At 58.5% G+C, this 21,510-nt stretch overlaps 1 protein-coding gene, 2 long non-coding RNA genes and 13 other non-coding genes across 16 annotated transcripts; all 16 read left to right on the top strand.

The window, feature by feature from the left end:
* The first annotated feature begins 162 nt into the window (after nucleotides 1–162).
* LOC129013544 (uncharacterized) lies at nucleotides 163–5,713 on the top strand. Its single transcript, XR_008493982.2, has 8 exons — nucleotides 163–542; nucleotides 927–970; nucleotides 2,315–2,447; nucleotides 2,843–2,887; nucleotides 4,206–4,335; nucleotides 4,745–4,790; nucleotides 5,161–5,288; nucleotides 5,670–5,713. It is a non-coding gene; the product is annotated as an uncharacterized LOC129013544 (long non-coding RNA).
* LOC129014846 (small nucleolar RNA SNORD115) lies at nucleotides 599–680 on the top strand. Its single transcript, XR_008494381.1, has one exon. It is a non-coding gene; the product is annotated as a small nucleolar RNA SNORD115 (small nucleolar RNA).
* On the top strand, nucleotides 2,507–2,588 carry LOC129014816 (small nucleolar RNA SNORD115). Its single transcript, XR_008494354.1, has one exon. It is a non-coding gene; the product is annotated as a small nucleolar RNA SNORD115 (small nucleolar RNA).
* LOC129014847 (small nucleolar RNA SNORD115) lies at nucleotides 4,393–4,471 on the top strand. The gene has a single exon (XR_008494382.1). It is a non-coding gene; the product is annotated as a small nucleolar RNA SNORD115 (small nucleolar RNA).
* LOC129014844 (small nucleolar RNA SNORD115) lies at nucleotides 5,345–5,425 on the top strand. Its single transcript, XR_008494379.1, has one exon. It is a non-coding gene; the product is annotated as a small nucleolar RNA SNORD115 (small nucleolar RNA).
* A 1,989-nt stretch (nucleotides 5,714–7,702) lies between the features above and the next one.
* On the top strand, nucleotides 7,703–13,457 carry LOC134738258 (uncharacterized). The gene is made up of 9 exons (XR_010123868.1): nucleotides 7,703–7,924; nucleotides 8,322–8,366; nucleotides 9,469–9,747; nucleotides 10,131–10,176; nucleotides 11,329–11,415; nucleotides 11,507–11,637; nucleotides 12,020–12,064; nucleotides 12,641–12,771; nucleotides 13,157–13,457. It is a non-coding gene; the product is annotated as an uncharacterized LOC134738258 (long non-coding RNA).
* Nucleotides 7,987–8,068, top strand: LOC129014800 (small nucleolar RNA SNORD115). Its single transcript, XR_008494337.1, has one exon. It is a non-coding gene; the product is annotated as a small nucleolar RNA SNORD115 (small nucleolar RNA).
* LOC129014813 (small nucleolar RNA SNORD115) lies at nucleotides 9,804–9,885 on the top strand. Its single transcript, XR_008494351.1, has one exon. It is a non-coding gene; the product is annotated as a small nucleolar RNA SNORD115 (small nucleolar RNA).
* LOC129014832 (small nucleolar RNA SNORD115) lies at nucleotides 11,694–11,775 on the top strand. Its single transcript, XR_008494368.1, has one exon. It is a non-coding gene; the product is annotated as a small nucleolar RNA SNORD115 (small nucleolar RNA).
* Nucleotides 12,828–12,909, top strand: LOC129014797 (small nucleolar RNA SNORD115). The gene has a single exon (XR_008494334.1). It is a non-coding gene; the product is annotated as a small nucleolar RNA SNORD115 (small nucleolar RNA).
* A 1,118-nt stretch (nucleotides 13,458–14,575) lies between the features above and the next one.
* On the top strand, nucleotides 14,576–21,443 carry LOC129014573 (uncharacterized). The gene is made up of 10 exons (XM_063652336.1): nucleotides 14,576–14,635; nucleotides 14,809–14,886; nucleotides 14,922–14,953; nucleotides 15,322–15,366; nucleotides 17,845–17,975; nucleotides 18,358–18,402; nucleotides 18,980–19,109; nucleotides 19,493–19,536; nucleotides 20,883–21,013; nucleotides 21,396–21,443. The coding sequence occupies exons 1-9, from the start codon at nucleotides 14,576–14,578 to the stop codon at nucleotides 20,993–20,995; spliced, it is 678 nt and encodes a 225-aa protein (XP_063508406.1). The 3' UTR covers nucleotides 20,996–21,013; nucleotides 21,396–21,443.
* Nucleotides 14,996–15,077, top strand: LOC129014831 (small nucleolar RNA SNORD115). The gene has a single exon (XR_008494367.1). It is a non-coding gene; the product is annotated as a small nucleolar RNA SNORD115 (small nucleolar RNA).
* LOC129014814 (small nucleolar RNA SNORD115) lies at nucleotides 16,130–16,211 on the top strand. Its single transcript, XR_008494352.1, has one exon. It is a non-coding gene; the product is annotated as a small nucleolar RNA SNORD115 (small nucleolar RNA).
* Nucleotides 18,032–18,113, top strand: LOC129014830 (small nucleolar RNA SNORD115). Its single transcript, XR_008494366.1, has one exon. It is a non-coding gene; the product is annotated as a small nucleolar RNA SNORD115 (small nucleolar RNA).
* Nucleotides 19,166–19,245, top strand: LOC129014836 (small nucleolar RNA SNORD115). The gene has a single exon (XR_008494371.1). It is a non-coding gene; the product is annotated as a small nucleolar RNA SNORD115 (small nucleolar RNA).
* Nucleotides 21,070–21,151, top strand: LOC129014828 (small nucleolar RNA SNORD115). The gene has a single exon (XR_008494365.1). It is a non-coding gene; the product is annotated as a small nucleolar RNA SNORD115 (small nucleolar RNA).
* Nucleotides 21,444–21,510: the final 67 nt, after the last annotated feature.

Raw genomic sequence — 21,510 nt, 5'->3', positions numbered from 1 at the left:
ACAGGGGCAGGCTGTGCGACTGCCAGATCGGCAGCAGTTCATGGCATCCGGGTCAGCCTCCTTGGTTGGCTGTGAGAGAGTAGGTGGCCCTGGCCCACACCCAAGGGGCTGGTACAGTCCTGGAATTATGAGAGGCAGGGGATGTGGGCAGTGGAGATGCTCAAGGTGCCTGCAGTAGGGCATAACCAGGGCATCTTGCCTGAGCCCAGTGACCCACCTGCCCTGTCCTTCCAGGGTTCAGTGGTGGGGAGGGCCAAGATTCCCCCATGTCCATGACACATCAGTGTTTCACATGGATCCCATCACATGGGTCCATGGTGGGAGAGCAATCGTGAGCTGGCATCCTCCAGCCCCTTCCTGCATGGATGAGTGAGGTTCCATTTGGACACATGTCCACCTCCTGTCCCCCAGATGGTGAGACTGGAAGAAAACTTTCATTGGGCTCGCTGTCCCGGGGCGAGTGGTCATCAGTCAGGTGACAGCCCTTGGTGTGGTGAAGCTCAGGCTCTTCCTATTGTCCTGGTCTCCTGCACTGAGCTGTGGTGAGCACATCGGGGTCCCACTGGATGCATGTGTGTGGAGGGGGGTGCCTTGAGTTGGGTCAGTGATGAGAACTTTTTACTGTCCTGAAAAGAGGTGATGACTTGAAAATCATGCTCAATAGGATTACGCTAAGGCCGAGCCTAGGTGAGAATTTTGGAAGAGGACACTGGGATCCCAAGGTCCCCTGGCAGGGCCACTGTATTTTGGGCTGGAGTTTTTGAGGCCCTGAAGGGCACTTTGGGGGTGCCCAACCCTGTCTCTGCGCTCCTCTGTGTGGCAGCCCAGGCTCCTCATGCGGGCTTGGTGTTGGCACTCTGGCTCCCAGGGGCTGGGGCAGGTTGGCAGCTCCTCCCTGAGCCCCTGTTCTCCCCTGTGTCTTTCAGTGAGCTCTTCTGCCCAGGTGGGCCCCTGGCCTTGAGCAGCATAGGTGAGTGGATCCTGCTGGAGTCATGGCTCATGAGCCAGGCCACGGAGGGGTGCTGAGGGTCACCCTTCAGGCCACGAGACTTTCTTCAGGGAGCCGAACCTAAACCCCCACCAGGGACAGATAGTTTCTCCAGGAGGGCAGCTTCCTTGGAAATCAATCCCAAGAAGGATGCCTTCCCTGAAGCCCTGCAGGGGTAATGGAGGTCTAGGCAGGAGAGGGTTCCTTCAACCCAACACAGTGCAGATCCTAGCTGAGACTTGGTGCACAGGTCAGGCCTGGAGCACTGCCCAGGCCATATGAGGGGGTCTGCTGGGTCTCCGAGGGCCATGAGTCTTATATGCAAGCTCTTCTTCCCCGAGGCTTGCTGAGGGGTTGGGTGTGGGTGATCAGGCTTACGGAGTCAGCCGTGAAGAATCAAGGGTTGGGCCACACCCATGGCCCTGAATGGGGCAGACCCTGTTGAGCAATGGCCATCCCAGTGGTGCTTCCTTGAGACTGGTGGGGGTGGTGCTGCCTCAATGGGGTTGGGTCAAGGTTGAGCTCTGGCTGGCACCTGGTGGTTGGTCCTGGGCATCATGGGATTTGGGCCAAGGGTGCAGCCTGCGTCCCGCTGGAGGTCACCCCTCCCCAAAGTGGGGTGGCTGGAAGGGTGGCATCCTGTGGTGGAAGGCCCACTGTCAAGGGACCTGTGCTGGCAATTTGCTGCCCAGGCTGCTTCTGAGACATGGGGTCACCTCCAGGGTGGCAGGGTCTTGAGCCAAAGGAAAAGAGAAGATATCATGTGTCCCCTGACTGGCTGAGTGTGGCCTGGCTCTGTGTTTGGGAGGTGCATGATGCATGAATGGGGACCCACCAGAGAATGCACATGGCCCTGGGGCCCCAGGATGTGATTTCTGGTGTAGGCTTGTAGAGGGCACCTGGACAGGTGCATTCCACACCTAGGGGCAGGCTATGTGCCTGCCAGTTCTTCAGCTGCACATAGCGTCCAGGCCAGACTTCTTGGTTTGCCATGAGCTGGTTGGTGGCCCTGGCCCTTCCCAGTGCTCCCAGTGTGGCCCAGAGTCATGTGGGGGAGTTGGCGTGGGAAGTGGAGGTGCCCAGGGTCATTCAGTAGGGTGCAGCCTGGACGTCTTGCTGGAATCCCATGACCTGCCTACCCTTTCCTTCCAGGGTCGAGTGGCAGGGAGGGCCAAGGGTCCCTTGCGTGCATAACTGTCACTGTTTTACATGAATTCCATGTATTGAGTCCATGGAGGGAGAGCATCTGTGAGCCAGCACACCCTGCGCACTTTCTTGCATGGAGGCATGAGGCCGTGTTTGGACACCTGTCCCCCACCCCTCCAGATGGTGACCCAGGAAGAAGAATTGCTTTGGGCCCACTTGTCCCCGGGCCAGTGTCCCTCAGCCAGGTGCTCAACCCCTGGTGAGCTGAAGCTCAGGCCCTTCCTAGTGCCCTGGTCTCCTAAACAGAGCTGTGGTGAGCCCATCTACGTTCCAGTGGATGCATGCATGGTATGGGGGGTGGTGCCCTGGGTTGGGTCAATGATGAGAACCTTACATTGTTCTGAAGAGAGGTGATGACTTAAAAATCATGCTCAATAGGATTACGCTGAAGCCCAGCCTAGGTGAGAATTTTGGAAGAGGATGCTGGGATTTTAAGGTTCCTGGCAGGGCCACTGTGTTTTGGACTGAAAACCTCCAGGCCCTGAACAGCATCTCACAGGGGGGCTCTACCCTGTCTCTGCATTTCTACATGAGGCAGCCCAGGCTCCCTTTGTGGGCTTGGTGTTGGCGCTCTGGTTCCCCGGGGTAGGGCACCTTGCTGGGTCCTTCCTGAGCCACCATTCTCCCCTTGTGTCTTCTGTCTTTCAGTGAGCTCTTCGGCCCAGGTGGGCCCCCTGACATTGATGCGCATAGGTGAGTGCATTCTGCTGGCATTATGGGCCATGAGTCAGGCCGCGTGGTGTCACTGACGGTCAGCCCTCAGGAAAGAAGGGTTTCCTCAGGGAGCCGACCTGAATCCCCACTGAGGAGGGATGGTTTCTCCAGGAGTCTGGCTTCCTTGGGAATCAGACCCAAGATGATGCCTTCCCTGAAGTCCTGCAGGGGTGACAGTGGTCCAGGCAGGAAAGGGTCCCCTCAGTCCCATGTAGGGCAGCTCCCAGCTGAGACTCAGTGTTTGGGTCTGGCCTCAAGGATGGCCCAGGCCACATGAGGGGGGTCACAGGGACTCTGGGGTGCCACAGGGGTCACACGAGAGCTCTCTTTCCCTGGAGAGGGGTGCTTGAATGGGCCCATGTGGTCAGGCCATGGAGATTTCAAGGATCGCACCCCAACCATGGCCTTAAATGGGACCGACCCTGTTGAGTAATGGGCCAGCTCAATGGTGCCTTTTTGAGCTTGGTCGGGGACGGTGCTGTTTCCCTGGGTTTGGGTCAAGACTGAGCTCTGGCCAGCACCTGGTGATGCTGCAGGCTGGCCCTTGAACTTGTGGGCTTTGGTCCAAGTCGGCAGCCCACGTCTTACTGGAGGTTACCCTTTGCATGTTGGTGAGTGGCTGGAAGAGTGGATTCTGAAGTGGGAAGACCCGCTGTCGATGGTCCTGTCCCGGGAATTTGCCACCCAGGCCTTTTCTGAGCCATGGGGTCACCTCCAGCATGGCAGAGTCTTGGGCCTAAGGAAAGAGAGGGCACAGTGTGGCCCAGGTTTGGCCAAGGGTGGCCTGACTCTGTTTTGAGGACCCGTGCGGGACATGGATGGGGACCTGCCAGAGAAAGCTTGTGGCCCTGGGACTCCAGGCTTCGATTTCAAGTGTGGCTTGCAAAGGGAGCCTGGGCAGGTGCCCACCATGCCAGGAGCAGGCTTTGCAACTTCCTCGTCTACAGTGGCACATGGCTTCTGGGCCAGCCTCCTAGATTGGCCATGAGCTGGTTGGTAACCCTGGTCCATGCCCCATAGTCCCAGGGTGGCTGTGGGATCGTGTGGGGCAGCCAGCATGGGCAGTGGAGATGCTATCAAGGCCTGCAGTAGGGCATAGTCAGGGCATCTCGCCTGAGCCCAGTGACTCACGTAACCTGTTTTTTCAGGGTTCAGTGATGGGGAGGCTCAAGGGTGTCCCACGTCTGTGATAGGTTTGTGTTCCGCATGGATCCCATCACATGGGTATCCCTCACCCCTTCCCTGCATGGAGGGGTGAGGCCCCGTTTGGACACATGTCCTCCTCCTGTCCCCCCAGATGATGACCCTGGAGGAAGACTTGTGTTGGGCTCAATGTTCAGGCCAGTGGCCCAAAGCCAGGTGCCCGGCCCCTGGTGTGCTGAAGCTTGGGACCTTCCTAGTGACCTGGTCTCCTGCACTGACCTGTGGTGTGTACATCTGGGTCCCGCCGGATGCCTGCACAGGAAGTGGGGGTGCCCTGGGTTGGGTCGATGATGAGAACCTTATATTGTCCTGAAGAGGGGTGATGACTTAAAAATCATGCTCAATAGGATTATTGAGCTCGATGTGGTGAGCACATTGAGCTAGGCTGAAGCCCAGCGTAGGTGAGAATTTTGGAAGATGATGGAATCCCGAAGTCCCTGGCAGGGCCCCTGTATTTTGGGATGGAGACCTGGAGGGCCTAAAGGGCATCTGGGGGGCCCAACCCTGTCTCTGCACTCCTCTGTGAGGCAGCCCAGGCTCCCCCTGCGGGCTTGCTGTTGGTGGTCCAGTTCCTTGGGTAGGGCATGAGGGCAGCTCCTCCCTGAGCCCCCCTTCTCCACTTGTGTCTTTCAGTGAGCTCTTCCACCCAGGCAGGGCACCCTGGCATTGAGCGGAATAGGTGAGTGGATCGTACTGGCCTCATGGGCCATGGGCCAGGTTGTGTGGAGTCACTGAGTGTCAGCCTTCAGGACAGGAGGGTTTCCTCAGGGAGCACACTTGAATGCCCACCAGGGATGGAAGGGTTGATTCTCAAGAAGAGTGGCTTCCTGGGAAATTGGACCCAAGGAGGATGCCTTCCCTGTCCTTTCAAGGACTGGTGGCTGAGAGAGCACAGGGTGCCCTGCGTCTGTGACAGGCCAGTGTTCCACATGGAGCCCATCACATGGGTCCATGGAGGGCGAGCATCCCTGAGCCGCCACACCCCACCTTCTGCCTCCATGGAGGGGTGAGGTTGTGTTTGGATGCCTGTCCTACTCCTGTTTCCCCAGATGTTGAGCCTTGAGGAAGACTTGCATTGGACCCATTGGCCCCAGGCCAGCGTCTGTCAGCCAGGGTCCCCCTGGTGCACTGAAGATGGGGCCCTTCCTGGTGCCCTCGTCTCCTGCATTGAGCTGTGGTGAGCACATCCAGGTCCCACTAGATGCATGCGTGGGCAGGGGAGTGCCCTGGGTTGGGTCAATGATGAGAACCTTATATTGTCTGAAGAGAGGTGCTGACTTAAAAGTCATGCTCAAAAGGATTATGCTGAGGCCTGGCCTAGGTTAGGATTTTGGAAGACGATGCTGGAGTTATGACTTCCCCAGCAGGACTACTGTATTTTGGGCTAGAGACCTGGAGGCTCTGAGGGCATCTGGAGGGTGCCCAACCCTGTCTCTGCACTCCTCCGTGAGGCAGCCCAGGCTCACTATGTGGGCTTGGTGTTGGCGCTCCTGTTACCCGGGGGTGGGGCACTTTGGCAGCTCCTTTCTGAGCCCCCAATCTCCCCTGTGTCTTTCAGTGAGCTCTTCTGCCCAGCAGCCTTCCTGGCAGTGACCAGCATAGGTGAGTGGATCCTGCTGGGGTCATGGCCTATGAGCCAGGCTGTGTGGGGTCACCAAGCATCAGCCTTCAGCCACAAGAGTTTCCTCAGGAGCTGACCCGAATGCCCACCTGGGATGAGTTCTCCAGAAGGGTGGCTTCCTTGGAAATCATACCCAAGGAAGATACCTTCCCTGAAGCCCTGCAGGGGTTGTGGTGGTCCAGGCAGTAAAGGGTTTTCTCAACCTCATGCAGGGCAGTGCCCCACTGAGACTCAGTGCTCAGGTCAGGCCTCTAGGATGGCCAGGCCACATGAGGGGGGCCACAAGGGCTCTGGGGCACCAAGGGGTTCTTGCAGGGGCTCTCCAACATTGGAGAGATGTGTGTGATTCAGCCCATGAGGTCAGGCCGCGGATTTTCAAGGATTGCACCAAACCCATGGCCCTGAATGGGACAAACCCTAATAAGCTATGGGCCATCCCAGTGGTGCCTCTTTGAGCCAAGTGTGGGGTGGCGCTGTTTCCTAAGGGTGAGTCGAGACTAGCTCTGGCCGGCACCTGATGGTGGTGCAATCCCGCCCTGGGATTGGTGGGCTTAAGGACATGGGTACAGCCCATGTCCCATTGGGGTCACCCCTTCATTGTGGACAGGTGGCAGGAAGCGTGTCCTCCTGAGGTGGGAAGGCCTGCTGTGGAAGACCCTGTCTCAGAAATTTGCTGTCCAGGCTGCTTCTGAGCTACGGCATCACCTCCGTGGTGGTGGGGTCTCGGGTGAATGGATCCTGCTGGGGTCATGGACCATAAGCCAGGCCGGGTGGGGTCCCTGAGCGTCACCCTTCGGGTCGTGAGGGTTTCCTAAGGGAGCCGACATGAATCCTCACCAGGGATGAATGGTTTCTCCAGGAAGGAGGTTTCCTTGGAAATCAGTCTCAAGAAGGACACCTTCCCTGAAACCTTGCAGGGGTAACAGAGGTCCAGGCAAGAGAGGGTTCTTTCAACCCAACGCAGTGCAGATCCTAGCTGAGACTTGGTGCACATGTGAGTCCTGGAGGACTGCCCAGGCCACATGAGGGCATCCACAGGGTCTCCGTGGCCAGGAGTCTTATACAGGAGCCCTCTGTCCCCGAGGCTTGCAGAGGGGTTGGGTGTGGGTGATGTGGCTTATGGAGTCAGGCCGTGAACATTCAAGGGTTGGGAACCACCCATGGCCCTGAATGGGACCAACCCTGTTGAGCAGTGGCCATCCCGGTGGTGGCACCTTGAGCCTGGTGGGGGTGGCGCTGCCTCGGTGGGGTTGGGTCAAGGCTGAGCTCTGGCTGTCACCTTGTGGTTGGCCCTGGGAATAGTGGGCTTTGGGCCAAGGGTGCAGCCTGCGTCCCGTTTGAGGTCACCCCTACCTGAAGTGGAGTGGCCGGAAGGGTGGCATCCTGTGGTGGGAGACCCACTGTCAAGGATCCTGTGCTGGCAATTTGCTGCGCAGGCTGCTTCTGAGTCAAAGGGTCACATCCAGGGTGACAGGGTCTTTAGCCAAAGGAAAGGAGAGGACATTATGTGGCCCCTAATTGGCCGAGTGTGGCCCAGCTCTGTGTTTGGGAGGTATGCGGTGCATGAACGGAGAAGGCACGTGGCCCTGGGGCCCCAGGATGGTATTTCTGCTGTGAGCTTATAAAGGGTGCATGGATGGGTGCATTCCACGCCCAGTGGCAGGTTATATGACTGCCAGGTCTGCAGTGGCACATGGGGTCCAGACCAGCCTCCTTGGTTAGCCATGAGCTGGTTGGTGGCCCTGGCCCTGCCTAATGGTCCCATTGCAGCCCAGAGTCATGTGGGGGAGCTGGCGTGGGCAGTGGAGGTGCTCCAGGGTCCTACAGTAGGGTGCAGCCTGGGCATCTTGCTGGAATCCCATGACCCACCTGCCCTTTCCTTCCAGGGTTGAGTGGCAGGGAGGGCCAAGGGTTCCTTGTGTGCATGACCGTCACTGTTGTACATGGATCTCATCTCATGAGTCCATGGTGGGAGAGCATGTGTGAGCCAGCACGCCCTGCCCACTTTGCCCTATGTAGGCGCAAGGCCCTGTTTGGACACCTGTCCCCCACACCTCCAGATGGTGACCCTGGAGGAAGAATTGCACTGGGCCCACTGGCCCCGGGAAAATGTCCCTCAGCCAGGTGCTCAGCCCCTGATAAGCTGAAGCTCAGGCCCTTCCTGGTGCCCTGGTCTCCTGCACTGAGCTGTGGTGAGCACATCTGGGTCCCAACGGATGCATGCATGCGTTGGGGGGTGGTGGTGTCCTGGGTTGGGTCGATGATGAGAACCTTATATTGTTCTGAAGAGAGGTGATGACTTAAAAATCATGCTCAATAGGATTACGCTGAGGCCCAGCCTAAGTGAGAATTTTGGAAGAGGATGCTGGGATTTCTGGGTCCCTGTCATGGGCACTGTATTTTGGACTGGAGACCTCCAGCCCCTGAACAGCATCTCGGGGGGGGACTCTACCCTGTCTCCACATTACATGTGAGGCAGCCCAGGCTCCCTTTGTGGGTTTGGTGTCTGCACTCTGGTTCCCTGTGGTAGGGCAGCTTGCTGGGTCCTTCCTGAGCCCCCATTCTCCCCTTGTGTCTTCTGTCTTTCAGTGAGCTCTTCAGCCCAGGTGGGCTCCCTGACATTGATGCGCATAGGTGAGTGCATTCTGCTGCCATCATGGGCCATGAGCCAGGCTGCGTAGGGTCACCAAAGGTCACTCTTTAGGCCACGTGGGTTTCCTCAGGGAGCCGACCTGAATCCCCACCAGGTTGGGACAGTTTCTCCAGGAGGCTGGCTTCCTTGGGAATCAGACCCAAGACGATGCCTTCCCTGAAGCCTTACAGGGGTAACAGTCGTCCAGGCAGGAAAGGGTCCCCTCAGTCCCATGGAGGGCAGCTCTCAGCTGAGACTCAGTGTGTGAGTCTGGCCTCAAGGATGGCCCAGGCCACATGAAGGGGGCCACAGGGGCTCTGGGGTACCACAGGGGACATACGAGAGCTCTCTTTCCCTGGAGTGGGGTGCTTGAATGAGCCCGTGGGGTTAGGCTGCAGAGATTCAAGAATCGCATCCCAACTGTGGCCCTAAATGTGACTGACCATGTTGAGTAATGGGCCATCTCAGTGGGGCCTCTTTGAGCCTGGTGGGGGGCGGGGCTGTTTCCCTGGGTTTGGGTCAAGGCTGAGCTCTGGCCAGCCCTGTCCTGCTGGAGGTCACCACTTGCCTTCTGGTGAGTGGCTGGATCCTGAGGTGGGAAGACCTGCTGTTGATGGTCCTGTCCCAGGAATTTACCACCCAGGCTGCTTCTGAGCCATGGGGTCACCTCCAGGGTGGCGGAGTCTTGGGGCTAAGGAAAGAGAGGACACTATGTAGCCCACGGTTGACCAAGGGTGGCCTGACTCTGTGTTTGGGACATGTGCGGGACATGGATAGGGACCAGCCAGAGAAAGCACGTGGCCCTGGGACTCTAGGCTGCGATTTCAGGTGTGGCTTGCAAATAGCACCTAGGCAGGTGCCCACCATGCCCTAGGGCAGACTATGCAACTTCCATCTCCACAGTGGCACATGGCTTCTGGGCCACTCTCCTTGGTTGGCCATGACTTGATTGGTTCCCCTGGCCTGTGCCCTGTGGTCCCGGAGTGGCTCTGGGATCATGTGGGGCAGCCAACGTGGGCAGTGGAGATGCTATCAAGGCCTTCAGTAGGGTGCAGCCCAGGTTTCTTGCCTGAACCCAGTGACCCACCTACCCTGTTTTTTCAGGGTTTGGTGACGGGGAAGGCCAAGCATGCCCCACATCCATGCTAGGTCAGTGTTCCTCATGGACCCCATCACATGGATATCCCTTACCCCTTCCCCACATGGAAGCATGAGGCTCTGTTTGGACACATGGCCTCTTCCTGTCCCCCACGATGGTGAGCCTGGAGGAAGACTCGCATTGGGCCCAGTGGACCCAGGCCAGTGGCCATCAGCCAGGTGCCCACCCTGGTGTGCTGAAGCTCAGGACCTACCTGTTGTCCTGGTTTCCTACACTGAGCTGTGGTGAGCACATCTGGGTCCCTCTGGATGCATGCATGGGGCAGGGGGTGCCCTGGTTTGGGTCGATGATGAGAACCTTATATTATCCTGAAGAGAGGTGATGACTTAAAATTCATGCTCAATAGGATTACGCTGAGGCCCAACCTAGGTGAGAATTTGGAAGAGGATGCTGGGATCCCAAAGTCCCCAGTAGGGGACTTTATTTATTTTGGGCCAGAGCCCTGGAGGCTCTAAAGGGCATCTGGGGGGTCCAACCCTGTCTCTGTGCTCTTCCGTGAGGCAGCCCAGGCTCCCTGTGTGGGCTTGCTGTTGGTGGTCCAGTTCCCTGGGGCGGGGCACGTGGACAGCTCCTCCTTGAGTCCCCCTTCTCCACTTGTGTCTTTCAGCGAGCTCTTCAACCCAGGCGGGGCACTCTGGCATTCACCGGCATAGGTGAGTGGATCCTGCTGCCATCATGGGCCAGGCCGGGTGGAGTCACTGAGGGTCAGCCTTCAGGACAGGAGAGTTTCCTCTGGGAGCGAACCTGAATCCCCACTGGGGAGGGATAGGTTGGTCCTCCAGGAGGGTGGCTTCCTGGGAAATCGGACCCAAGGGGGACGCCTTCCCTGGAGCCCTGCAGGGATGACAGTGGTCCAGGCAGGAGAGGGTTCTTTCAGTCTCACACATAGTAGCTCCCAGCTGAGTCTAGGTGTTCGAGTCTGGCCTTGAGGACTGCCCAGGACACCTGAGGGACCAACAGGGGCTCTGGGACACCACGGGGGTCACATAGGAGCTCTCCATTCATGGAGAAAGGTGGATGATAGGGCCCATGGAGTCGAGCTGTGGAGATTTAAGGATTGCACCCAATGTATGACCCTGAATGGGACAGATCCTGTTGAGTAATGAGCCATTCCATGGGCCTTATCGAGCCTTGAGGCGGGCAGTGCTGTTTCCCTAGGTTTGGGTCAAGGCTGGGCTCTGGCCAGTGCCTGGTGGTGCTGAGGTCTGGCCATGGACTCATCGGCTTTGGGCCAAGGGGTCAGCCTGCTCCCCCTGGAAGTCCTCCCTTACCCATGGCTGGAAGTCATCCCTTCCCAATGGGCAAGTGTCGGGAATGGTTGCCTCCTGAGGTTGCAAGGCCTGCTGTCTAGTGTCTTGTCCTTGGAATATGCTGCCCATGCTGCTTCTGAGTCATGGGGTCACCTCCAGGGTAGCGGATCTTGGGCCCAAGGACAGGAGAAGATGCCGTGTGTCCCGTGATTAGCTGATTCTAGCCCTGCTCTGTGTTCAGGAGGTTGCATGGATACATGCATCCTCCTGATGCACATGGATGCAGACCCACCAGAGAAAACTGTGGCCCTTGGACCCCAGGTTGAGATTTCCAATATGTGCTGGGATGGGGCATCTGGGTGGGTGCCCACCATGCACAGGGATAGGCTATGTGACTGCCAGGGCTGTAGCGGCATCTGATCTCTAGGTCAGCTTCCTTGGTTTCCTGTGAACGAGTTGGTGGCTCTGGCCTGTGCCTAGTAGTCCTGGGGTGACCCTGGGGTTGTGTGGGGGAACCAGCAGGGGCCCAGTGACCAGCCTGCCCTGTCCTTCCAGAGTTCTGTGGCTAAGAGAGCACTGGGTACCCTGTGTCCGTGATGGGCCAGTGTTCCTCATGCAAACGATAACATGGGTCCATGGAGGGTGAGTATACTTGAACTGCTACACCCCACCTTCTGCTCACATACAGGAGTCAGGTTGTGTTTGGACAGCTGTCCTACTCCTGTTCCCCCAGATCGTGAAATGGGAGGAAGAATTGTGTTCGGCCTAATGGCCCTGGGACAGTGTCCGTCAGCCTGGCATCCAGCCCCTGGTGTGCTGAAGCTCAGGCCCTTCCTGGTGCCCTAGTCTCCTGCACTGAGCTTGGTGAGCCCATTCGGGTACTGCTGGATGCATTGGTGGGGAGGGAGGTGCCCTGAGTTGGGTCGATGATGAGAACCTTATATTGTCCTGAAGAGAGGTGATGACTTAAAAATCATTCTCAAAAGGATTATGCTGAGGCCCGGCCTAGGTAAGAATTAGGGAAGAGGATGCTGGGATCCCGAGGACCCCAGGAGGGCCCCTGTATTTTTGGCTGGAGAACTGGAGACCCTGAAGGGTATCTGGGGGGCCCAACCCTGTCCCTATACTCCTCTGGGAGGCAGCCCAGGCTCTCTGTGCGGGCTTGGTGTTGACACTCTGGTTTTCTGGGGGCGGGTCAGGTTGGTGGTTCCTTCCTGAACCCTTATTCTCCCCTTGATTCTTTCAGTGAGCTCTTCGGCTCTGGCGGGTCCCCTGGGATTGATCAGCATAGGTGAGTGGATCTTGCTGGGTTCATGGGCCATGAGCCAGACACATGGGGTCACTGCGGGTCAGCCTTCGGGATAGGAAGATTTCCTCCGGGAGCCAACCTGAATCCTCACCGTGGAGGGATGGGTTGGTCCCCCAGGAAGGTGGCTTCCTGCAGAATCTGACCCCAGGAGGACACCTTCACTGAAGCCCTGCAGGGGTGATGGTGGTCCAGGCCAAAAAGGTTTCCTTCAGTGTCATGCAGGGAAGCTCCCTGCTGACATTCAGTGCCTGCATCTGACCTCAAGGACCACCCGGGCCACATGAGTGGGGCAATAAGGGCTCCAGGGTGTCACGGGGATTATGAGGGGGGCTCTCCATCCCCGGAGAGAGGTGGGCGATCAGGCCCATGGGGTCAGGTTTGTAGGGTTCGGTGGCGCAGAAAGCCAAGGGTTCCTTGGGTCCATTACCATCACTATTTCACATGGATCCCATCACATGGGTCCACGGAGGGAGGACATGTGTGAGCAGGCACCCCTTGCTCCCTTTCCCACATGGAGATATGAGGCCCTGTTTGGACACCTGACCCCCGTCCCTCCAGATAGTGAACCTGGAGGAAGACTCTTCTTGGGTCCCCTGGCCCCAAGCCAATGTCCATCAGCCAGATGCCAGACCCCAGTGCACTGAAGCTCATGCCCTTCCTGGCGCCCTGGTCTCCTGCACTGAGCTGTGGTGAGAACATCCGGGTCCCACTGGATGCATGCATGGGGAGGAATGTGCTCTGGATTGGGCCAATGATGAGAACCTTATATTGTCCTGAAGAAAGGTGATGACTTAAAAATCATGCTCAATAGGATTACGCTGAGGCCCACCCTGGGTGACAATTTTGGAATAGGACACTGGGAATCAATGAGGAGCCTGGCAGGGCCCCTGTATTTTGGGGTGGAGACCTAGAAGGCCTGAAGGGCACCTCGTGGGGGCCCAACGCTGTCTCTTCACTCCCCCGTGAGGCAGCCCAAGCTCCCTGTGTGGGCTTGGTGTCGGCGCTCTGCTTTCCTGGAGGCGGGGCATTTTGGCTGCTCCTTCCTAAGCCCCTGTTCTCCCCTGTGTCTTTCAGTGAGCTCTTTCGCCCAGCAGACTCCCTAGCATTGACCGGCATAGGTGAGTGTCTCCTGCTTGGGTCATGGGCCATGAGCCAGGCCATAGGGTTGCCGAGGGTGAGCATTTGAGCCATGAGTGTTTCCTCAGGGGCCGACTTGAATCCCCACCTGGGATGTGTTCTCCAGGAGGGCAGCTTCCTTGTGAATCTGAGCCAAGTAAGATGCCTTCTCTGAAGCCCTGCAAGGGTGCCAGTTGTGCAGGCAAGAAAGGGTTCCCTTAGCCCCAGGCAGGGCAGTGCCCAGCAGAGACTCAGTGGTTGGGTTAGGCGTCTAGGATGGCCAGGCCACATGAGGGGGGCCACAAGGGCTCTGGGGCACCATAGGGTCTTCTCAGGGTCTCTCTGACCCCTAAGAGTGGCGGGCGATTCGGCCCATGGGGTCGGGCCCTAGATTCAAGGATCACACCACACCCATGGCCCTGAAGGGAAACAACCCTGTTAAGCATTGGGGCACCCCAGGGGTGCCACTTTGAACCAGGTGTGGGGTGCCACTGTTTCCCTGAGGTTGGGTTGAGACTAGCTCCGGCCAGCACCTGATGGTGGTGCAGTCCGGCCCTGAGATTTGTGGCCTTGGGCCCGGGGTGCAGCCTGTGTCCCACTGGGGGTCGCCCCTTCCTTGTGGGCGAGTGGTGGGAAGGGCATCCTCCTGAGGTGGGAAGGCCTGCTGTGGAAGGGACTGTCCTGGAAATTTGCCATCCAGGCTGCTTCTGAGCCATGGGGTCGCCTCCAGGGTGGCAGGGTCTTGGGCCCTAGGAAAGGAGAAGACACCGTGTTTCCCTCAGTTAGCTGAGTGTGGCCCTGCTCTGTGTGTGGGAGGTGTTGTATGGGGCATGGATAGGGACTCACCAGAGACAACGCGTGGCCCTCGGTCCCCAGGCTGCAATTTCTCAGTGCATGCTTGGAGACGGTCCTGGGCCCCCTCCACACCCAGGGTCAGGCTGTGCAACTGTCAGGTCGGCAGTGGCATGTGGTGTCTGGCCCAGTCTACTTGGTTGTCTGTGAGCTGTTGGTGGCCCTGGCCCTTTCCCAGGGTTTCGGGTGCAGCCCTGGGGTCATGTGGGACAGCCAGTGTGGGCAGTGGAGCTGCTCTGGGGACCTGCAGTAGGGTGCAGCCTGGGTGTCTTGCCTGAGCCCAGTGACCTGCCTGCCGTGTCCTCACGGGGTTCGCTGGCAGGGAGGGCCAAGGGTCCCCTGTGTCTGTGACACATCAGTGTTTCCCATGGATCCCAGCAAATGGGTCCACAGAGGGAGAGCATGCGTGAACTGGCACCCTCCACCCCTCACCCTCTTCCCCACATGGAGGCATGAGCTCCTCGTTGGACACATGTCTGGGCCACATGAGCAGGGCAACAGGTGCTCCAGGGTGTCATAGGGATTATGCAGGGGGCTCTCTGTCCCCGGAGAGAGGTGGGCAATCGGGCCCATGTGGTCAGGCTTGTAGGGTTCGGTGGTGGGGAGAGTCAAGGGTTCCCTGGGTTCATTACCGTCACTGTTTCACCTGGATCCCATCACATGGGTCCATGGAGGGAGCGCATGTGTGTGCAGGCACCCTTGCTCCCTTTCCCACATGAGCCCCTGGTTGGACACATGTCCTCCTTCTGTCCCCCCAGATAGCGGCCCTGGAGGAGGACTTGTATTGGGGCCGCTGGTCCCACGTCAGTGTCCGTCAGCCCGGCGTCCAGCCCCTGGTGTGCTGAAGCTCAGGCCCTTCCTGGTGCCCTAGTGTCCTGCACTGAGCTTGGTGAGCCCATTCAGGTACTGCTGGATGCATGGGCGGGGAGGGAGGTGCCCTGGGTTGGGTCGATGATGAGAACCTTATATTGTCCTGAAGAGAGGTGATGACTTAAAAATCATTCTCAAAAGGATTATGCTGAGGCCCAGCCTAGGTTAGAATTTTGAAAGAGGATGCTGGGATCCCGAGGTCCCCAGGAGGGCCCCTGTATTTTTGGCTGGGGACCTGGAGACCCTGAAGGGTATCTAAGGTGCCCAACCCTGTCCCTATACTCCTCTGTGAGGCAGCCCAGGCTCTCTGTGCGGGCTTGGTGTTGACACTCTGGTTTTCTGGGGGCGGGTCAGGTTGGTGGTTCCTTCCTGAACCCTTGTTCTCCCCGTGATTCTTTCAGTGAACTCTTCTGCTCAAGCGGGTCCCTTGGCATTGACCAGCATAGGTGAGTGGATCCTGCTGGGTTCATGGGCCATGAGCCAGAAACATGGGGTCACTGAGGGTCAGCCTTCAGGACAGGAAGATTTCCTCGGGGAGCCAACCTGAATCCCCACCATGGAGGGATGCGTTGGTCCTCCAGGAGGGTGGCTTCCTGGGGAATCTGACCCCAGGAGGACACCTTCACTGAAGCCCTGCAGGGTTGATGGTGGTCCAGGCTGGAAAGGTTTCCTTCAGTGTCATGCGGGGCAGCTCCCTGGTAACATTCGGTGCCTACATCTGAACTCGAGGACTGCGCGGGCCACATGAGCGGGGCAACAAGGGCTCCAGGGTGTCACGGGGATTATGAGGGGGGCTCTCCATCCCCATAGAGAGGTTGTCGATCGGGCCCATGGGGTCAGGTTTGTAGGGTTAGGTGGCGGGGAGAGTCAAGGGTTCCCTGGGTCCATTACCGTCACTATTTCACATGGATCCCATCACATGGGTCCATGGAGGGAGGACATGTGTGAGCAGGTACCCCTTGCTCCCTTTCCCACATGGAGATGTGAGGTCCTTTTTGGACATCTGACCCCCGTCCCTCCAGATAGTGAACCTGGAGGAAGACTCTTCTTGGGTCCCCTGGCCCCAAGCCAATGTCCATCAGCCAGATGCCAGACCCCGGTGCACTGAAGCTCATGCCCTTCCTGGAGCCCTGGTCTCCTGCACTGAGCTGTGGTGAGAACATCTGGGTCCCACTGGATGCATGCATGGGGAGGAATGTGCTCTGGATTGGGTCAATGATGAGAACCTTATATTGTCCTGAAGAAAGGTGATGACTTAAAAATCGTGCTCAATAGGATTACGCTGAGGCCCACCCTACGTGACAATTTTGGAAAAGGACACTGGGAATCAATGAGGTCCCTGGCAGGGCCACTGTATTTTGGGGTGGAGACCTAGAAGGCCTGAAGGGCACCTCGTGGGGGCCCAACCCTGTCTCTTCACTCCCCCGTGAGGCAGCCCAAGCTCCCTGTGTGGGCTTGGTGTCGGCGCTCTGCTTTCCTGGAGGCGGGGCATTTTGGCTGCTCCTTCCTGAGCCCCTGTTCTCCCCTGTGTCTTTCAGTGAGCTCTTTCACCCAGCAGGCTCCCTGGCATTGACCGGCATAGGTGAGGTCTCCTGCTTGGGTCATGGGCCATGAGCCAGGCCATAGGGTTGCCGAGGGTGAGCATTTGAGCCATGAGTGTTTCCTCAGGGGCCAACCTGAATCCCCACCTGGGATGTGTTCTCCAAGAGGGCAGCTTCCTTGTGACTCTGACCCAAGTAGGATGCTTTCTCTGAAGCCCTGCAGGAGTGCCAGTTGTGCAGGCAAGAAAGGGTTCCCTCAGCTGCAGGCAGGGCAGCGCCCAGCAGAGACTCAGTGGTTGGGTTAGGCCTCTAGGATGGCCAGGCCACATGAGGGGGACCACAAGGGCTCTGGGGCACCACAGGGTCCTCGCAGGTCTCTCAACCCCTAAGAGTGGCGGGAGATTCGGCCCATGGGGTCGGGCCCCAGATTCAAGGATCACACCACACCCATGGCCCTGAAGGGAAACGACCCTGTTAAACATTGGGGCATCCCAGGGGCGCCTGTTTGAACCAGGTGTGGGGTGGCGCTGTTTCCTTGAGGTTGGGTCGATACAAGCTCCAGCCAGCACCTGATGGTGGTGCAGTCCGGCCCTGAGATTTGTGGCCTTGGGCCCAGGGTGCAGCCTGTGTCCCGCTGGTGGTCACCCATTCCTTGTGGGCGAGTGGTAGAAAGGGCATCCTCCTGAGGTGGGAAGGCCCACTGTGGAAGGAACTGTCCCGGAAATTTGCCGTCTAGGCTGCTTCTGAACCATAGGGTCACCTACAGGTTGGCAGGGTCTTGGGCCCTAGGAAAGGAGAGGTCACCGTGTTTCCCTCAGTTAGCTGAGTGTGGCCCTGCTCTGTGTGTGGGAGGTGTTGTGTGGGGCATGGATAGAGACCCACCAGAGACAACGCATGGCCCTCGGTTCCCAGGCTGCAATTTCTCAGTGCATGCTTGGAGACAGTCCTGGGCCCCCTCCATGCCCAGGGTCAGGCTGTGCAACTGTCAGGTCGGCAGTGGCACATGGTGTCTGGCCCAGTCTACTTGGTTTTCCATGAGTTATTGGCCCTGGCCCTTTCCCAGGGTTTTGGGTGCAGCCCTGGGGTCATGTGGGACAGCCAGTGTGGGCAGTGGAGCTGCTCTGGGGGCCTGCAGTAAGAAGGGTGCAGCCTGGGTGTCTTGCCCGAGCCCAGTGACCTGCCTGCCATGTCCTCACAGGATTCCCTGGCAGGGAGGGCCAAGGGTCCCCTGTGTCTGTGACACATCAGTGTTTCCCATGGATCCCAGCAAATGGGTCCACAGAGGGAGAGCATGCGTCAACTGGCACCCCCCACCCCCGACCCTCTTCCCCACATGGAGGCATGAGCCCTGGTTGGACACATGTCCTCCTCCTGTCCCCCCAGGTGGTGGCCCTGGAGGAAGACTTGTACTGGGGCCGCTGGCCCCACGTCAGTGTCCGTCAGCCCGGCGTCCAGCCCCTGGTGTGCTGAAGCTCAGGCCCTTCCTGGTGCCCTAGTGTCCTGCACTGAGCGTGGTGAGCCCACAAGGGTATGGCTGGATGCATGGGCGGGGAGGGAGGTGCCCTGGGTTGGGTCGATGATGAGAACCTTATATTGTCCTGAAGAGAGGTGATGACTTAAAAATCATTCTCAAAAGGATTATGCTGAGGCCCAGCCTAGGTGAGAATTTTGGAAGAGGATGCTGAGATCCCAAGGTCCCCAGGAGGGCCCATGTATTTTTGGCTGAATACCTGGTGGCCCTGAAGGGTATCTGTGGGGCCCAACCCTGTCCCTATGCTCCTCTGTGAGGCCACCCAGGCTCTCTGTGCGGGCTTGGTGTTGGCACTCTGGTTTTCTGGGGGCTGATCAGGTGGGTGGTTCCTTCCTGAACCCTTGTTCTCCCCGTGATTCTTTCAGTGAGCTCTTCTGCTCAGGCGGGTCCCCTGGCATTGACCAGCATAGGTGAGTGGATCCTGCTGGGTATCATAGGCCATGAGCCAGACACATGGGGTCACTGCAGGTCAGCCTTTGGGATAGGAAGATTTCCTCCAGGAGGCAACCTGAATCCTCACCGTGGTGGGATGGGTTGGTCCTCCAGGAGGGTGGCTTTCTGGGGAATCTGACCCCAGGAGGACACCTTCACTGAAGCCCTACAGGGGTGATGGTGGTCCAGGCCGGAAAGGTTTCCTTCAGTGTCATGCGGGGCAGCTCCCTGCTGACATTCAGTGCCTGCATCTGACCTCGAGGACCGCCCGGGCCACATGAGCGGGGCAACAAGGGCTCCAGGCTGTCACGGGGATTATGAGGAGAGCTCTCTGTCCCCGGAGAGAGGTGGGCGATCGGGCCCATGGGGTCAGGCTTGTAGGGTTCGGTGGCGGGGAGAGTCAAGGGTTCCCTGAGTCCATTACCGTCACTATTTCACATGGATCACATCACATGGGTCCATGGAGGGAGGACATGTGTGAGCAGGCACCCCTTGCTCCCTTTCCTGCATGGAGATATGAGGCCCTGTTTGGATACCTGACCCCCGTCCCTCCAGATAGTGAACCTGGAGGAAGACTCTTCTTGGATCCCCTGGCCCAAGCCAATGTCCATCAGCCAGATGCCAGACCCCGGTGCACTGAAGCTCATGCCCTTCCTGGCACCCTGGTCTCCTGCACTGAGCTGTGGTGAGAACATCCGGGTCCCACTGGATGCATGCATGGGGAGGAATGTGCTCTGGATTGGGTCAATGATGAGAACCTTATATTGTCCTGAAGAAAGGTGATGACTTAATTCATGCTCAATAGGATTACGCTGAGGCCCACCCTACGTGACAATTTTGGAAAAGGACACTGGGAATCAATGAGGTCCCTGGCAGGGCCCCTGTATTTTGGGGTGGAGACCTAGAAGGCCTGAAGGGCACCTTGTGGGGGCCCAACCCTGTCTCTTCACTCCCCCGTGAGGCAGCCCAAGCTCCCTGTGTGGGCTTGGTGTCGGCGCTCTGCTTTCCTGGAGGCGGGGCATTTTGGCTGCTCCTTCCTGAGCCCCTGTTCTCCCCTGTGTCTTTCAGTGAGCTCTTTCACCCAGCAGACTCTCTGGCATTGACCGGCATAGGTGAGTGTCTCCTGCTTGGGTCATGGGCCATGAGCCAGGCCATAGGGTTGCCGAGGGTGAGCATTTGAGCCATGAGTGTTTCCTCAGGGGCCGACTTGAATCCCCACCTGGGATGTGTTCTCCAGGAGGGCAGCTTCCTTGTGAATCTGAGCCAAGTAAGATGCCTTCTCTGAAGCCCTGCAAGGGTGCCAGTTGTGCAGGCAAGAAAGGGTTCCCTCAGCCCCAGGCAGGGCAGCGCCCAGCAGAGACTCAGTGGTTGGGTTAGGCCTCTAGGATGGCCAGGCCACATGAGGGGGGCCACAAGGGCTCTGGGGCACCACAGGGTCCTCGCAGGGTCTCTCCGACCCCTAAGAGTGGCGGGCGATTCAGCCCATGGGGTCGGGCCCCAGATTCAAGGATCACACCACACTCATGGCCCTGAAGGGAAACAACCCTGTTAAGCATTGGGGCATCCCAGGGGTGCCACTTTGAACCAGGTGTGGGGTGCCACTGTTTCCCTGAGGTTGGGTTGAGACTAGCTCCGGCCAGCACCTGATGGTGGTGCAGTCCGGCCATGAGATTTGTGGCCTTGGGCCCGGGGTGCAGCCTGTGTCCCACTGGGGGTCGCCCCTTCCTTGTGGGCGAGTGGTGGGAAGGGCATTCTCCTGAGGTGGGAAGGCCCGCTGTGGAAGGAACTGTCCTGGAAATTTGCCATCCAGGCTGCTTCTGAGCCATGGGGTCGCCTCCAGGGTGGCAGGGTCTTGGGCCCTAGGAAAGGAGAAGACACCGTGTTTCCCTCAGTTAGCTGAGTGTGGCCCTGCTCTGTGTGTGGGAGGTGTTGTATGGGGCATGGATAGGGACCCACCAGAGACAACGCATGGCCCTCGGTCCCCAGGCTGCAATTTCTCAGTGCATGCTTGGAGACGGTCCTGGGCCCCCTCCACACCCAGGGTCAGGCTGTGCAACTGTCAGGTCGGCAGTGGCACGTGGTGTCTGGCCCAGTCTACTTGGTTGTCTGTGAGCTATTGGTTGGCCCTGGCCCTTTCCCAGGGTTTCGGGTGCAGCCCTGGGGTCATGTGGGACAGCCAGTGTGGGCAGTGGAGCTGCTCTGGGGACCTGCAGTAGGGTGCAGCCTGGGTGTCTTGCCTGAGGCCAGTGACCCGCCTGCCGTGTCCTCACGGGGTTCCCTGGCAGGGAGGGCCAAGGGTCCCCTGTGTCTGTGACACATCAGTGTTTCCCATGGATCCCAGCAAATGGGTCCACAGAGGGAGAGCATGCATGAACTGGCACCCTCCACCCCCCACCCTCTTCCCCACATGGAGGCATGAGCTCCTCGTTGGACACATGTCCTCCTCCTGTCCCCCCAGATGGCGGCCCTGGAGGAGGACTTGTATTGGGGCCACTGACCCCACGTCAGTGTCTGTCAGCCCGGCATCCAGCCCCTGGTGTGCTGAAGCCCAGGCCCTTCCTGGTGCCCTAGTCTCCTGCACTGAGCTTGGTGAGCCCATTCGGGTACTACTGGATGCATGGGTGGGGAGGGAGATGCCCTGGGTTGGGTCGATGATGAGAACCTTATATTGTCCTGAAGAGAGGTGATGACTTAAAAATCATTCTCAAAAGGATTATGCTGAGGCCCAGCCTAGGTTAGAATTTTGGAAGAGGATGCTGGGATCCTGAGGTCCCCAGGAGGGCCCCTGTATTTTTGACTGGAGACCTGGAGACCCTGAAGGGTATCAGGGGTGCCCAACCCTGTCCCTATACTCCTCTGTGAGGCAGCCCAGGCTCTCTGTGCGGGCTTGGTGTTGTCACTCTGGTTTTCTGGGGGCAGGTCAGGTTGGTGGTTCCTTCCTGAACCCTTGTTCTCCCCGTGATTCTTTCAGTGAACTCTTCTGCTCAAGCAGGTCCCCTGGCATTGACCAGCACAGGTGAGTGGATCCTGCTGGGTTCATCGGCCATGAGCCAGAAACATGGGGTCACTGAGGGTCAGCCTTCAGG

Source organism: Pongo pygmaeus, chromosome 16 (assembly GCF_028885625.2).
Source record: "Pongo pygmaeus isolate AG05252 chromosome 16, NHGRI_mPonPyg2-v2.0_pri, whole genome shotgun sequence".
In the NCBI taxonomy this organism is placed as follows: Eukaryota; Metazoa; Chordata; class Mammalia; order Primates; family Hominidae; genus Pongo; species Pongo pygmaeus.
Note: the sequence above shows the minus strand (reverse complement) of the source record. Positions and strands in the feature narration are given on the sequence as shown.

Bases quoted from the DNA above. Each gene is read 5' to 3' on its own strand.
- LOC129014573 (XM_063652336.1), top strand. From the start codon at position 14,576: ATGCAGGGGGCTCTCTGTCCCCGGAGAGAGGTGGGCAATCGGGCCCAT. The intron at 14,887-14,921 runs GTGTGCTGAAGC...CTGGTGCCCTAG, and splicing joins AGCCCGGCGTCCAGCCCCTG to TGTCCTGCACTGAGCTTGGT. The intron at 17,976-18,357 runs GTGAGCCCACAA...TGATTCTTTCAG, and splicing joins AGTGTCCTGCACTGAGCGTG to TGAGCTCTTCTGCTCAGGCG.